The sequence below is a fragment of the Callithrix jacchus genome, chromosome 4, assembly GCF_049354715.1.
Source record: "Callithrix jacchus isolate 240 chromosome 4, calJac240_pri, whole genome shotgun sequence".
NCBI lineage: Eukaryota > Metazoa > Chordata > Mammalia > Primates > Cebidae > Callithrix > Callithrix jacchus.
In genome coordinates, this window is record NC_133505.1 from 18,375,067 (window position 1) to 18,391,557 (window position 16,491).

The window sequence follows — 16,491 nt, forward strand, 5'->3', positions numbered from 1 at the left end:
CAACAAGAGCAAAACTCTGTCTCAAAAAAAACAAAAACAAAAAACAATACCCCAAAGACATTGGACTGTGCCTTAAAAAGAAAAATGAAGATCAATGAGGACAGAGACTCTGCCCAGGGCATTGATTACGCATACCTGAAGACTATTTATTTGAAATCCTTCTGATGTGTCACTGTCAGGACAGCAGTGACCACTGCAAGCTAATATTTGTTGAATGACAGGAATTCCTGCAGACACTGTCAGAGAAGGGCAAACGAAGATTCTCGAGTGCTGATCAAGCTCTTGGAGAGCTCAGTTAGTGGTGACCAATTGCAACACTGTGCTCTCCAGTGAGCTGGCAAGGCCAGCCAAGGCAAAGTGAAGAGGAAGTGGTGCTTTGTGGCAGATGACCTAGAATCAGTACCTGGTTTCTCTACCTCCATGGGCATATGGCCAGTCCTAGGCTATCACGAAGAAGCAGTGGTAGTCAATGTTCTTTAATAAATGAAATCCTTAATGTGAGAAAATCAAAAGCCATTGGAAGCCTCTATTTGCTCTGAGCAGGCCATTTTCTAAAAGCAACTCTGGTGTGTAACTTTGTATAACTAGGTATGTTTTGGGGGGTTGTCTTGCCGTTACTTCCTTCAGTCCATTAATATGGAGAAAGCATCTCTCACCACACCATCAGCTTAAACTGTTGAATCCTGCCTGAGCCAAGTTAATGGATGAAGTCCCTGGAGGATTTTCAGGTGAAAGGGAAGCAGGAGGCTGCTACCCAAGAGAAGACAGAGGTGTTAAAGCTGCTTTTGTGTTTTTACCTCAGTGCAATATAAAATCAACATTTAAGATATAGATTAAATTCTTTTTATAATTAGCTTAGACTGTAATATCCTTCCAATGGTCATTTTTCTACAAAACCATCTTTAACCATTTGCCTTTATAATTCTTAACGACGTTGGCCCACTCCTTAGAAATTTCAGTAATGATTCAAAATCAGTACAGTAAGGAAAAAAATATTTATTTTCTAAAGTCATTACCTTGACAGGCAAAACAAAGCATGTTCTCAATTTCATTTAGAAATACATATTTTTAAAATACATAGACCAATATGGCCTGCCCAAACAGATATTTAACATGGTAAATATAAGGAATAAATTGTTTGAATATAAATATCTATAAAAAAATAAGTACATCAAAATTCAATCCAACCTCTTTCATTAGCTGGTTATATAAAGGAAAATAATTTTACTGCTTTAAAGCATAACCAACATTTACTTTTCAATATATTTCATAGACAACCTATACCATTGTGTCTCCGAAAATCAAGGACAGGGAATCTCCTGATTTAATGATCTTTTTTTATCTTATGGATCAGAGCTAGTAGATTACTAGGAAAATATTATATCTACTGCTGACACATTAGACCAGACTTCTCTGAGGCTAGAATTTAGTATGGGGGATGGGGAAGGGGGCAGCAGGAGAAGAGTTTGGGGAGGTAATAATTAAATGTGGGAAATACTTCTGCCAGAGTGCAATATAGTTGAGGTAGACTCATAATTGTGAAACATAACCTGATTTATGGTAGTAACAGTTTCATTTAGTTTTGCATTTTACCAATTTAAACAAAAGTCTTTTTTTTTTTTTTAACTTGCATGTTTGCCTTTTGAGTATGTTTTCAATTTGTGCATTCCTTAGAAATCTTTGCGTGGACTTTGGAGTTTCTCCCTGAAATGTGCCAGGCGCCTGAGTCAGACACAAACACTCCCTTAGGACCTTCGTCAGAAACTCCACCCTTCTGTGGAATCTCCTTCCTCTCTCTGAGGATGCCACCTGAATTCGAATGTCACTGTGTGTTTCTGCTTTCTGAGAGGTCCATTGTTATCCCCACATGAAAGGAGAGACCAAAGCAGTTACCACCGATGGAAGCCAATGAAGACAGTTTGGGGGATCCTTAACCTTTCTTGGAATGTTTTGGACGAGGACGCTGGTCCTTTGCCAGTCAGGAACAAGCAGAGAGGATGCTCCTGCTCTGATCCCGGCAAGGGTGGAGAGTGCAGAATCGGCCACGGGACTCTTCGTGGAGACTATGGCTTCAGACAGGCCTGGAAGGTCTGTCACCAATGTGCTCGGTTGTGGGTTACACTGTACTCCCTGGAGGGCTTGGTTTTCAGCTTGGAATCACGAGAAGATTGTTTGACCTTGTTGCTGATGGTCTCTGACCTAATAAAGCAAGATAAGAAAAAACAAATGTTAGTTTAAAAAATCACCCCTTGGCAAAAGAAACATCTAAAATTAGAATCTGGCACAAACAAAATCTAAATCTGGTTGTGAACTTTCACCACCCACTGCAACTCTTTGAGAAAACCTCAAGTGGTATCTGTTACCATAGTATAAATAAAGCCTGCCCCTATGCTCAGAATGGGAGAGAGGGGTCCTATGGTCAAGTCTAAGGGGAATTGAGCAGTAAATACAATAATACATTTTTTTTTTTTTGAGACTGAGTCTTGCCCTGTCACCAGGCTGGAGTGCAATGGCACGATCTCGCCTCACTGCAACCTCCCGGGTTCAAGCGATTCTCCTGCCTCAGCCTCCAGAGTAGCTGGGACTATAGGTGCACACCACCACACCTAGCTAATTTTTGAGTAAATACAATGTTTAAATAACCTAGAGGTGTTCTGGTTTCTTCTGTAGCCTCAGCCCAACCTTCACCACTATGCGACCTTGCGTTGAAGAACTCAGCATAGGTTTTGAATAGTTACAGGCATCTTAATGAATTAACAGGTACTTAGTGGAAAAGAGAGATAAAGAAAAGAAGCATACAGTAGGCCCTGAGCAAATACTTTATGGCAATTATTTTAAAAAAGAATTTTTTTGCAGGCCTAATGTTTTCTTTTTATAGGAGAAATACAGACAGAAGAACTATAATGTTGATTTAATAGTTGGCATAATACAAACTCATAAAAAGATTCCAGGTTAGTTCAGAAACTGATCTTGTGGGAAGTATTACTGGCCTGGAACCATAAATATGGAAACTCTCATGGCAGGGGTGAAGGAACTGATGGCTGAGGCTGCCCCACAAATCAGCAATAAACAACTCAGAAGTAGCTCATGACTGCCTGGCCTGAGCTCAGAACACTTTAATCATAGGACTTCTTGCCACTGGATTTCTAGGAAAAGTTTTCATAGACCATGATAGAGAAATGCAGAACATGTGATAGATGGGAGAGTAGGTTTCCTCCTTCAAGCCTTGTGAATTCCAAAACGTTTAGAATTTGGAAAGGTTATCACCAAAGAGCAGCTCAGATGTTGCCTAATCCAGATCCCTTCTCTGTCCCAGCGCATGACTGACCAGGAAAAGAGAGAGCTTTTTGGAACGATACTGGCTCTGCACCAGAATACATTTCCCTATTAAAATAAAAATCATAAACCTGAAAAACAGCATGTTCTAAATTCTACCAAGCCTATCTAATGACTTCATTTTTCCCTCGGCCATCTGAATAACTGCTACTTTTTGAAGAACTTGATTATCCATGCATGACATTTTGATTCTTTTTCTAAATGTCCTCTCCCCAAAATGATTCTTGATTTCTCAGGGAAAGTGGTAAACATGTTGACTCAGAGAGGTAAAAGCTGTATATGACCGAATGACAAAGGCATCTCTGGATATATTTTGGTTGGGAAATCTACCTGTAGATGAAATCGTACGTGCTAAAAGTAGAGAGGGCATCCGTTTGCATTCCAGAGCTTCACGGAAATATTTAGGAGGAATTCTTTTGCTCTTTTTAATCTTTCAAATGCATAGATCTCCTTGTTACTGTTTTCTAAGTGTTTCCCCTGCCCAGGTAAGAAGGGCTGGAGGAACAGCCACTGCCGTCACTGACCGGGGCTGGCTGTACTTGTGAACCTCTTCCTAATTTTACTTCCTTCCCTCTTACCTGTTTTGTCTTAGGCGTTCATCTGAATTTCTTCTGATTCTTCTTCCTCTCACTAACTGCTGACGAGCAAACCTTTTCCCAAGCTTGATACAGTGTTTTCCTTTCTTATGGGTATCCCGGGCAATCTCCATACTGTCTAGGGCCCTGTTAAAATACACAAGGAAAAACATTTCAGCAATATTATCTTCAGATTTACCTTGGCTTTCAATGCCTCTGTTACTGTCCCTGAAACAGGAAGACAGCACCATGATAGGAAGGAGACCAGAAGGCTGTTAAACGGATTGAAAAGCAAAGGTGTTTCTGCTCACCCGAGTTCTCTTCCTGCCTGGCAAAAATTCCAGCACTTATTGTCTTTTTGGCTTGCACATTGGCATCTATTCTTGGGGGCTGCTGCTGCCAGTGGGAGAAGTAAATTCTCCAAGGCTCGCTTGGCTCTAGGGCTTCCAAGTCCATATGGAGCAACGTGCCTATTATCCAAAGAGAGGAAGAAAAGATATTAGCATAATTAATAGTCTTTAAAATGACACAAGGGCACACCCATTCCACTGAGTACACAGGGAGCTCATCACACAGTACTTGGGAGTGTCATTTCAGAGGGTGAAGTGTCACAGTTAGGAACACCTGTGCATCAGTGGCCCTGACTGCATGTACCTAAGCAAGAAAAAACAAGTTTTTCTTTTTTTTTTTTAAGTGTACTTTACGTTCTGGGGTACATGTGCAGATCATGCAGGATTCTTGCATAGGTACCCACATGGCAGTGTGGTTTGCTTCCTCCATCCCCCTGTCACCTACATCTGGCATTTCTCCCCATGTTATCCCTCCCCAACCTCCCCATCGCCCCCAGTGGAATTCCATTTCGATTCTTCACAAAGTTCAGTTTCTTCTTGACACAAGCAACATTGTTTATTTTTTGTCAAAAATTAAGACATCTCTGCTTGGCAACTGCTTTATATTTTCTTCCTTTTCTAATGGTCTATTTAATTAACAACCATTTGTGGGTATACAGTGGGAAGATACTTCAATGCAAAATCATGACTCACGAATTTTTTTTTTTTTTGAGACAAAGTCTCACTCTGTCGCCCAGGCTGGAGTGCAGTGGCAAGATCTCGGCTCACTGCAACCTCCGCCTCCTGGGTTCAAGCGATTCTCCTGCCTCAGCCTCCTGAGCAGTTGGGATTACAGGTGCATGCCACCACACCCAGCTAATTGTTTTTGTAGTTTTAGTAGAGACGGGGTTTCACCATATTGGCCAGGCTGGTCTTGAACTCCTGACCTCATGATCCACCCGCCTCGGCCTCCCAAAGTCCTGGGATTACAGGCACGAGCCACCACACCCGGGCAACTCACAGGATTTTTAAAACCTATTTTCAATTCAAACCATGTAGGATAATGCGAAAAGTGCCCCCGCCGTAGGGGGAGGAGGAGATACATGTTCGCACATTTCTCCTGCCATTGGGTGATATCTTATGGTTGTGGAAGGACTCATTGCCAGAGGGTTCTTCAATAATTTCCAGTGCGTCCATTTTGATTCTCATCTAAGAAATAAAGTCCTCGCTTTGGAAGTATCCCCTTAGTAATTCTTAGGCTCTTTGTGGTTTGTGGTTTGGTTTGATAGTGTTTGGATTTTGGTTCTCCTTCGCCAAATGGGACACTAAACGCACAGTAAATGTGTGCTTGTTCCTGACTGCTTCTGATAGGGGATGAACTAGTGTCCAGGGCAGAGGGGAAACACTGTTTTTCTTCTCTGTAGGTGAAAGAGAAGCCTATGGCCAGCATCTCTATTTCTGTTCTGAAATGGGCATGTCTAAAGAGAAAATATCGCAGCAAAGGAAAGCCAAGCTCCAGTTCTGTCTCTGCCACAAACTCTTTCCTGCACAAATGACTGCAATATTTTGAGCCTAGGTGTTTGTATAAGTAAAATTAAGAGATTCTCACCCTCTATATAATCCCTTCTGCCTCTCAGTCTCCACCCTCCCACGAGAAGCACAGGTTGCCCTAACCCACATCTGACCTCGGCCATTCCCTAACCCTAAACCCTGTCAGATACACTGTGACAGTGTCCCCCAGAGGCTCCCCTCACTGAAACTTCCTCATTTGAAATGTGCAGCGGCCTCATGCTTATCCTCAGCTCCTTCTGTCTATCCCATCACTGGTAGCCTGAGCTATGGGGCCCCAGAAGACCCTCCGCTTGGTTGCTAAAAACCAAGCCATTGCTATTTTCAGGAATAGAGGGAAACTATGATGAAAGGCTACCCTCAGAGTCCCTAGAAAAGAGACTCTAAAACTGGGCTTCTGGTGAAGCCAGAGCTAATGAATGACTAGGGTTACGATGCCCTCTAGAGACTTACTCGGGAGTGTTGACCCAGATGATGTCCAGGTGGCAAAAGTAGACACACTCTTTATCCATCAGGGACGAGCAGGAGCAGCGCTTGGACCGGCGGAGCCTCAAGGGTGGACTGGGAGTGGGTTTTCCCCCGCTGTTCTCACCCACTGTGCTGAGCTCAGCGCCCAAGACCGCTGGGGAGAGAAAGAGCAGGTCAGTGTGTGATGTCTCCTCAGAGGCCCAGAGACATGCTGGATCACAGTAGGGTCAGAGCTAGCAAAGCAGATAAAAGCAGATGAAGCACACAGCCTGCCTGCCATCAGCAAGAAACACAGAAAAAGGGCTCTATATTTTTTCCCTCCTTAACATGACTTCACCTTTTGCCTCCCCCTCATCCTCTTGGCTTATCCACCTTCAGGGAGATTACACAAATGCAGAGGAGACAAATGCCTGAAAAGGGACTTCCCCCACCCCTCTTGAAGCAGGCTCAGGGAAATACTTCGGAATGCTGCCTGTTGAAAATCTGGTTGGCTTCTGCAAGGAACTTAGTAGGACAGCACAATCCACTGTGGCTTAACATTGACACATGATGAAAGACAAGAAATCGCACTGTTGTTCCTAGCTTTGGGACCACTTCCCCATTCAGGATGACCCTCTCTTTAGAGGGTATCCACCCACTGCACACCTTGTGTAGGGCACAGAGTACCCCAGATAATATATACCTTTCGAAATTAGGTGGGGGAAATGATTGGAGAGAGAAATTAACTATACAATATTCATTTCAGGAGGGTAACTCCATAGAAACCAGTGACCTAAGGTGGAGCTGAGAAGCAGGTCAGGGGACCTAGGGAAGGCTGCATGGATTGTGAATTCCAAATCCCTGGGCATCAAGCTCCTGTGGGATCCGCTGCCTCCCCCTTCCCCACTACTGCCTTGCCTCTTCCTCCTGATAATTTAGCCGTGCAGCTTATCTGCCCAATTTTGTACATTTCAAATGATCAGACACATTCCAGGATTTTCATTCCCTTGACATCCTTTCTCTTTAGTAAGGGTCACGAGAAGACAAAAAAAGTGCACTGACCCCAAAAACAGGGGGACCCGGGCAGATGCACACGCACTGCCTAAATCCTTAAGCAGCCAAGAATTATCCTAGCTCCCCTCCCAGGACAGGTGAATAAAACTGAAAAGAGAGCTCACACTGTGTTGGATGCCAAAAACCTGCCAAAAGAAACCTAAAGTCAATAATGACAAATTTCAAAGAAAACATCTGCTTCACCCAGAAACTGCCTGCGGGGGCGGGGGGGGGGTGTAGTCAACAGACTTTTGTTCTGCAGGTGATTTTACTGCACATATACTGCTTGAATGACTGACTTGGATAAAATTCCTTGGCTTCAAGCTGGAATGCTTAAATATTTTACACGTTAACACACTATTAAAACAGTGTTTAAGTAAGGTTTAAGTTCCTATATGTCCTGTGTATTTGTATAAACACATATATTGCAAACATACATTTGACAAAATTGTATCTTGCCCATACTCTTATTATTCAAAAGCCAAGGAAACACACAATGCAATAATAATAACAAAACAGTAAGTTATTTTAATACCATGTTATAGTTAATTGTACCTAATTGTATCCAATAAAGGAGTCTTAACATTTTTCACTAGAAAACTTAAGTAGCTTTGAGCCATAATTCTCAGACACTTGCTCTCTAAGCTGCAGTCTTAAAAAGAACGGGGAAAAACAGGAGTAAGAAAAGCACGAAAGTGGATAAGAGCACATTAACTTGTAATTCCGAGACGGTACAAGTCAGCGAGCGTGCCTACCTGTTTCTGGAGCTCCTTGGAAAGCCGCCAACAGCAGAAAGAAAATCATGGGCAAATAATCCATTCTGAAAAAAAAAAGGGATCAAAAACCTTCCGTGCAAACTGAACCCAAAGGAAAACGAAGAAAAACAGCTTCAGGTCCCTCACAGTGCTGCGGGTTGCTCAGATCTCAAAGCGACCCTTCAGCCCCAGTGCCCTTTAACGGGGAGAGAAGGCAGCGCCTGGCAGGAGAGAAGGCAGCGAGCGGAGCGTCTGCGGGGGCACGCGGCAGCGGCGATCCCGGACTGCAGGAGGCGCAGGACCCGCTCGCCTGGCGCAGATGCAGAGGCGCGTCTGACTTGGACAGCTCTCCGCCGGCTTTTATATTGAACCCCTATTCGAGTGGGGGTAAACAGCTCCAACTTTATTCCAGCCTCAGACAATGTTATTGTGTTATTAGTCACCAACAGGCAACGTGCAGCCGGAGATAAGGTCAGGCCCGAAAGGAAATCACTGCTAACTTCAGAGGCAGACGCCCGCCGTCTGACAATTCGGGGGCAGGGCTAAGAAAAAGAAAATACCCATTAGAGACCTTTGCGAAACCTGCCCGTGCAGTGCTGGAGTCTGCTTCCCCTTTGCAAGCTGCCAGCTCCGGAGTTCAAGAATCAGGAGAGGGGACTCCAGAAAAAAAAGTCATACCATTGGTATGAAAAGTATGAGCCACAGTTTAAATAGATTGTATTGTTGTGAGCCGGGGAATTTTTTTTTAATTGTTGTTCACTTCATTTTCCTTTTATGTCTCTCCGATTCTAGTCTCGGTCAAACAAGGGACTGCCCTCCCTCGTCACTCCCCCCGCTACTGGGGGTCAGACTATTTTGGCAGATCAACATACATTTTTCTCTTCAAGCCCCCTTCCTGCGGGTTTTTTTTTTTTTTTTTTTTTCTTTCTAAAGTTCTTTGCATCTATGGGAGAAAGATCCGTGAGGGATTGGCAAGAAAGGGAAGCTTTAAAAAAAATTATAGCTCGTTTAGGCGCATACCCAATCCTTTCCCTATCACTGATCAGAAGCCCGCATAAATTCTTTTGTGTAACCACGCTTCCCCTGTGGAGAAGGCTGTTGAACTGATTGAAACGCAAAGGTGTATTTCATACAGGAATTTAAATCGTCAGCTCGATCCGTGCCACCAATCTTAAGACATGGCGGGAGAAGAACACCAGGGGGAGATGAAGAGCTGCAGGGGTTGATGTTTTACTAGGACAAAAAGTAAAAGCCTTCCAAATGGCAAGAAAACGCAACCTGCCTCGGGGGCCCGATGAAGGTCAAGGAATGGTGTCTAACACAGGAAAGAGGAATGCGCTTCGGATTATTCCATTTGCTCCCCGCACAAGCAGGGACATCTTTTCTGGGACTTTTTTTTTTCTTTTTTTTTTTTTTTGGCGGGGATTGCGGGGGGTGCCCTTCATTTAGGGCAAAAAAATGTGTTCTTATATAAGGTTAAGTGAATATTCGAGGAGGGTGATGTTGAGAAAGAAGAAATGTCATTCGAACAAGGAATCAGATGATACCTCACCTTTAGTAATGTGTTTACATTTTCTAAACAATTTCCTGTCTATTTTACTTAGAAATACCCCTCTGAAGTGCCACATGGGGCAGTTACTGTACAGGTGACAACATGCCTTAATAAAATAAGCAAAACGACCATGGGACACACTGGATTTTTCCACCAGTCCCATTTTTCAGGTGAGACAACTGAGCACCCAGAATTTTTGTTTGTTCTCCACCAAAGTGCTCACAGTGGCCCAGTAAGACCTATGGGATAAATCTAGAGTCTCTTTCCAGGAGACGACATCAAATCCACACTGTGCCCATCTCCTCTTTTTTGTTTTGCTCCAGTTTTTCTGGGGATGGATGGTGGAATTCAAGCATGGACGAATTTCCAAAGCTGGCACAATACACATGCTGGGAAACCTTTCCTCCCTCTTCCTTCTAAAATCAAAAGGACGATTTTTGTCCCAACAGCAAAGCCGTGGGTTTGGACAGCTCAGACCCTCAGATCTCCCTGGAAGTCACAGTCGGGGGACAGTGGCAGTGACAGGTCCATAGTGACATGTGTCCCCTAAAAAAGCCACTGAGGCAAGAGTCAGAGATGGGAGAGAGAAGCAAGAACTCTCCCTCCCACACCCACACCCACATCCAGAGATGCCTCCACTCTATCCCTAAGGCCTCTGCCTGGGCCTCTGGCCTCACGGTGCGCTTACCTCAGCCCAGCCCCAGGGCCTAGCCACAGCTCCCCGAGGACAGGCAGCACCGAGCAGGAAGCCAGTGCTGCCGTCTGTGCCAGGCAGGGGTGCCCTGATCTCCCTCGGGCAGCAGACCTCGGGAGAGGAGAGGAGAGCTGATGTCACATTCAAAGGATCCAAGCGGCGACCCCTACCACCCCCCGCAGAATAAAGGTGGCCTGGGAAATACGTGTTGGCAGGGATTCCCCCAACTTTTTTTTTCTTAACCTTTTGGCAACTTTGACCAAACACTGGCAACAGTCAGGACCAACTTGTCCTCAAGGCCCTACCTGGGAACCACCACCCCTTCCTCCCCTTTATTCTCAGGTCCAGCCTGGGTCTCCCAGCCCAGTATACGCCAACCCACCTTGCTGAGGCTGCCCCTGCAGGTTCCAGCAGCGTCCAGCCTTCAGGGGGAAAAGTGGAGCAAAATGAAACTGCCCACGTGCCTCCAGCAGCGCTCCCGCCCCATCTGTGTCATCCAGTGAATATGAATTGGAAACACAAAACGTGGCCAGCCATCCGCCCACACCTGGGCCTTCTCGAGCTCAGGGAAAGTAAATAATAAGGAAGAAAGGATTTCAGACCTGGAAGGGCCCCACCGTGCCAATATAATGTTGCCCCTGTCTCTTTGTATCCTGACTTTCGTGTGCCTCCATGTGCGTGCGTGTATGTATGTGTGTGTATGTGTGATAGTGCATATGTATCTTTATGTCTCTTTCTTTGTGTGTGTGTGTGATAGTGTCTATTTCCATGTCTCTTTGTGTGTGTGTGATAGTGTGTCTGATAAAGTGTGTATGTATTTCCATCTCTTCCTGTGTGTGTGTGTGTGTGAGATAGAGAGCAGGTGTATATGTATTTCCATGTCTCTTTCTGTGTGTGTGTGTGTAATAGAGTGTGTGTATGTATTTCCATGTCCCTTTCTGTGTGCGTGTGTGTGTGTGTGTGTATGATAGAGAGAGTGTATGTATTTCCAAGTTTCTTTCTTTATGTGACAGGGGCAAGGGGTGGCATCTGCCTTCTCTGTCCCTCTCTCCATCTCTCCCTCTGGCAGCAGCCCCCTTTTCCTCCTGTAGAGGCCTAGGTAAGCCCAGTTCAAGCCCACAGAAGGCAGCTAGGGCACTGCCAGGCAGCCTCCCAGCAAAACATTTCCCAAAGAATCAAGAAGTGGGGGGAAAGAAGAACCCCAACAAACCAGTTTTACAAGCTAGATACCCCACGCCTCCTCCATTTAAGGCACTGCTAGATAGAGAGTGGGGGAGAGGAAGGAGAGGTTAAAATAGCAGGACAAAGGAGTGCAATATGCAGGCTGCCTTCATAGCCCCACCACACCCTACCCCTCAGAGGACTGCAGGGGGATGATGCTCTTCAGCCACAGTCATTCTCAGAGAGGAAAGGGAAGGAAGGGAGCGATGTAAAGAGGAGGATTTTTTTCCCCCAATAGAAAGTTTGCTGTGGCTGTACTTGCTTTTCTTTTTAGAGACAGGGTCTCACTGTCTCCCAGGCTGGAGTGCAGTGGTGCAGATATAACTCACTGCAGCCTCAATCTCCTGGGCTCAAGTGGTACTCCTACTTCAGCCTCCCGAGTGGCTGGAACAACAGGCTCAAGCCACCATGCCCAGCTAAGTTTTAAAATTTTTTTGTAGAGACAGGGATCTCACTATGTTGCCTAGGCTGGTCTTGAAATCCTGGCCTCAAGCGATCCTCTTATCTTGGCCTCCCACAGTGCTGGGATTACAGGCATGAACCACCACTCCTGGCCTGTTCTTGCTTTTGAGGCTACACTTGAATGCTGGAAATTATTTGATAAAGTTACTTTTTATGTATTTCTTCCTGTATCTCTGTATTAATAGATATCTAGAAATAAAACATGCTGAGTCCCAAGTACAGATACTAAACAGTAGCAAAGTGTACTGTTTTTAGCACCCCAGCTTTGCTTTCTCAACTTTTGCGTAATAAAATTTGTTACTTTGCTGAGCCAATACATTCGGTATGAGATGTTGCATTTAGCTCAGCAAAGCTAACAGTCGTTAAGTTGCTTGAAAATCACACAAAGAATGAGGAAGCCTTTTCACAAAGAATGAGGAAGTCTAGGCAAGGTGAAGATATGCACAGCACTAGGCCAGGTTCAGTCTTGGGTTGGTGACTACTGGACATTTCTACTTTATGTAGCAACTTAGTGAAAAATTATGTAATATAGTTAATGTGAAAAAGTATGTAATATAGTTAACAGGCCTGTGACACATCACACATCACACAAAAGAGTATTTCCAATTCTCTAACCTAGCATTTCCCAAGGCTCAGTCATCATTAAACGGCTTCACAATTTTTACCATATTTGGGTGCCACCTGTACATTTTTACATAATATTTTCCTTTTAACTGACTTGTTTATTTTACATGAAAATTTTTAAGAAAATTTTATATCATTACTATTGTAAGCAATAGTAAACATGAAATCATGGTTGGTATGGCTAAAAAAATCTATGATTGGTATGGCTAAAAAAAATCTACATGAAATCATAGTTTAACACATGCTAAACATTTAATTATACATTCATTAAGCTATTAAAAATAAAAATGTTTATACATGTATCTTATATACTAACACAGGCACGCTCACCACCCTTGGGGAACATGCCCACCACTGCTCCGTCAACTGCATTATCTTATACCTTCTTCACTGAGAGTTAAGCCCTGTTTCAAGTCCTGTCTCTGACCTTTACTTTCAAGATAACTTTCAGATATTTCACATAAGGCAAGGTGCTGTGGCTCATGCCTGCAATCCCAGCACTTTGGGAGGCTGAGGCAGGCAGATCATGAAGTCAGGAGATAGAGACCATCCTGGCTAACATGGTGAAAGCCTGTTAAAAAAATTTTTTTTAATTAGCTGGGCACGGTGGCGCATGCCTGTAATTCCAGCTACTCAGGAGGCTGAGGCAGGAGAATTGCTTGAACCCGGGAGGTGGAGGTTGCAGTGAGCCAAGATCTCACCACTGTACTCCAGCCTGGTGACAAAGTGAGATTCCATCTCAAAAAAAAAAAAAAAAAATTCCATACAAAAACTCCTAAAGATGCATCTCAAAAAAAAGATGTTCTGGCATCTCGAATCTAGAAAAACACACGGTTTACATCCCGAAAAGTTTTTAGGATACCTTCCTCTTGGCTTTTTGCTTCAGTGTTGCAACAGTTATCTTTTCTCTCACTTCCCACCCTCTCTTTAAATCTCTCTCTGAGTGCCACTGACACACATCCATGCACACATCTGAACCAATAAAGTAGACTAAGAGAAAATAGTGATATGATTATGTATTAGTAATTAATGATTAATAATTATATTAGAACATTATTGTTTGTGGATAATTTATTATTATTAACATTAGAATCCTATTTCGCACATCTCAGAAAAATGTGACAGCCTGTGGCTGCCTCCTCATCTTTTAAATGTTCATTCTATGTCATGAATGACATCTGAAACTAAAGGGACTCTGATGCAGGGAAAGAAGACTACTTGAGGGTGAGGGGAGTGGAGCCAAGTCACTTCATTAAGTCTCATTTGTGGAGTCATTTCAAACAAGCTTTCCATGTGTCTGAATGGGGTGGCAGATTTCATGGAAATATGGCAGCTACCTACATGGTTTCTTTCTTTCCTATTTTCCTTCTTTCAGTCCTTCCTTCCTTCCTTTCCTTCCTCCCTTCCCTTCCCTTCCTTCCTCTCTTCCCTTCCCTTCTTTTTTCTCCTTTTTGTCTTTCTTTTCTTCCTCTCCTTCCTCCCTTCCCTCTCTTCCTTCCCTTCCTTCCTTCCCTCCCTTCTCTTCCTGTTCCCTTTCCCCTCCCCTCCTCCCCTCCCTGTCCTTCCTTCCATCTTTCTCTTTTTGTTTCCTTCTTTCTTTCTTTCTTTCTTTCTCTCCTCTCTCTCTCTCTCTCTCTCTCTCTCTCTCTCTCTCTCTCTCTCTCTCTCTCTCTCTCTCTCTAAGTTTCCACTCTGTCACCCAGGCTGGAGTGCAATCACGGCTCACTGCAGCCTTGACCTCCTGGGCTCAAGCAGTCCTCCCACCTCAGCCTCTTGAGTAGCTGGCAATATGATGCATTTCTTTTTTTTGTTTTGTAGAAGTTTATTTGGCACATCAAATATAGTGGCAAAAAAATTATCTTCAACCATTATCAATTTTTGTGTAATAAAAGGTCTTTGGTGTCCTACTAAAATTCAGAGAGCTATCCTAAAATAATAGTGAGAAATTTCATTTGAAATTTCTCACTATTTGAAATTCATTTTCATGTAAGAAATCCAGACTCAGAAAACTTCCTTTACTCCATTTCTCAAATGTGATGTGCATCCATGTTTATGAAGCCCCCACTAGGGTCAAAAGGAATTCTAGATACGTTGTGTGTCCCAATGTAAAGATAGCATGGCTTTTATATTCGCTAGTCAATAGACTGATGCGGGATTAATAGATACCCCTGGAGGAAAAGTGATACTGGTGAAAAAAAAGATAACTATGATCGGGATGAAGAAGCTGAGGCTCCTACAAGGCAGCTATGATGACACAAGCTACAACGCAACTTGAGAAAAAGTCTGAATGGAGGTTTTAAAGGGTAGTGGGAAAGATTTTCAAAAGTAAGAGGGTTTATGAGCTTTGGCAAAGGATAGAACATGAATAAGAAGGGCCAGATAATTTTAACAGGAGGTTTTGGCTACTGGATTTGCAGCTGCAGTGAGAACACAGGTGGCTGATGATGATGATGATGAGAGAAAATGTAGACAACGTGTGTGGTGAATACTTCCAGTATCTCTGTAATGTGCCAGGAGACTGCAAGAAGTCTGCATAGTTGTCACATATGATTCTCAAGTCCTAAGGATGAGTGTCCAGGCACTAAAAGGAGAGGAAGATGCTAAATCTGGCCACAGTTCCCTGAGAAACCCCTTCCTGTACATAAGCTCCAGTGACTTTGACGGTTTATGATGTGGACTATGCCACCATTAAAAGGTTCGGATTTTTATATTTATTAGAAAATACTGCATGAGTTCAAATCTCCTCCTCCACATTTTGCAAATCCTCCCTTTTTGGACTCAGATATTTATAGAAAGAAAAATTCCCTAGAGCATTTTAGAAAAGTTCTCTGGCTTTCAACACTTCTTCTCATCTCTTCTTTCCAGGAGAAGAGATTGAATAAATGGATAACTTGTAATTCATACCTGCTGCCCTGTTACAGATCATTCATACTCCCACCTCAAACTCTAATTTACTAAAAGTAAATTTCTCTTCAGATAATCATGTTTTCCCAAACATGAGTATGCTGGGAAAATGGAAAGAGTATATTTCACTGGTTAGATAACTTTTTTAATGGACATTTGGATTTATTTTCAAATTCAAATTTAATTCCACATGCTCCAAAATATATTTCACATCAAGGATTCTGTTTGATTTGGCTTTTGCACTTTTTCCATTTGTTCTTTTGATGGAAAAAAAAAAGTTTGGGATAGTTACAAGAATAATTTTCCTGGAAATTAATGTTTTAATTTTTTTTCCTGTGAAGGTTAAAAACTCCTGCATACATTGTGTTAATATTATTTAGCATTTATTAATTACTGCTATTTCCCTAAGTATAGACTTTATCAAGGGCAATCAAAAGGGCATTGAAAGATGTTTCTTTCCTACATGTGACTTGCAAGAGCAAAGAATGAAGAGTGATGACACTGTGTGTCAATCTTTGCTGTAGCCAGTACTCCAAATTATGACTTTATTATGTTGATTCATTTTAGAGACGTGGGAAAGAGAAAAATGGAATTAAATGAAGAAATATACAGTGTGTATGCCTATGGCTCAAGAGAAGGCCATTGCAACACTTCAAGGGAAGCAGTAATGAAACCTTACTTTTAAAGAAGAAGGAAGAGGAGGAGAGGAAGAGAAAGAAGGAGGAAGAGAGAGAGGATCAGGCCTGGAGCCCTGTCCCCGTTCCCAACCTCCCTCCTTCCCGGAGTGTGAGAGAAGCAATGAAGCATGATTTAAACGATCTCAAAGCTGCTAGTGTTCCTGTAAAGCCCATAATCTTGCTACAGAGTGGAAAGCATCTCATGAACTGCAAAGAAGCTTGTTTAAACTATTTTTTCCAAACTGTTTTCAGATTAGCCAGGGAGGGCTAACACTTTCTAGATAAAGCATTTG

The 16,491-nt window shown here is 43.2% G+C and overlaps 1 protein-coding gene across 9 annotated transcripts in view; it reads right to left on the reverse strand.

The window, feature by feature from the left end:
* Nucleotides 1-976: 976 nt before the first annotated feature.
* The window catches only part of EDN1 (endothelin 1), an 89,614-nt gene continuing 74,099 nt past the window's right edge, over nucleotides 977-16,491 (reverse strand). For 4 of the 9 annotated variants that reach the window (XM_078368351.1, XM_078368357.1, XM_054253702.2 and 1 more), the window contains 8 exons: nucleotides 11,987-12,117; nucleotides 10,693-10,732; nucleotides 10,305-10,421; nucleotides 8,065-8,129; nucleotides 6,263-6,431; nucleotides 4,223-4,381; nucleotides 3,915-4,058; nucleotides 977-2,199 (listed from right to left, as the gene is read on the reverse strand). In XM_078368351.1, the coding sequence (XP_078224477.1) occupies nucleotides 2,094-2,199; nucleotides 3,915-4,058; nucleotides 4,223-4,381; nucleotides 6,263-6,431; nucleotides 8,065-8,128 (642 nt within the window). In that variant the 5' untranslated portion in view covers nucleotide 8,129; nucleotides 10,305-10,421; nucleotides 10,693-10,732; nucleotides 11,987-12,117 and the 3' untranslated portion in view covers nucleotides 977-2,093. Of the gene's footprint in view, nucleotides 2,200-3,914; nucleotides 4,059-4,222; nucleotides 4,382-6,262; nucleotides 6,432-8,064; nucleotides 8,130-10,304; nucleotides 10,422-10,692; nucleotides 12,118-16,491 lie in introns of all 9 variants that reach the window. The other 5 variants (XM_078368354.1, XM_035294911.3, XM_035294914.3 and 2 more) reach the window with 4 other exon arrangements.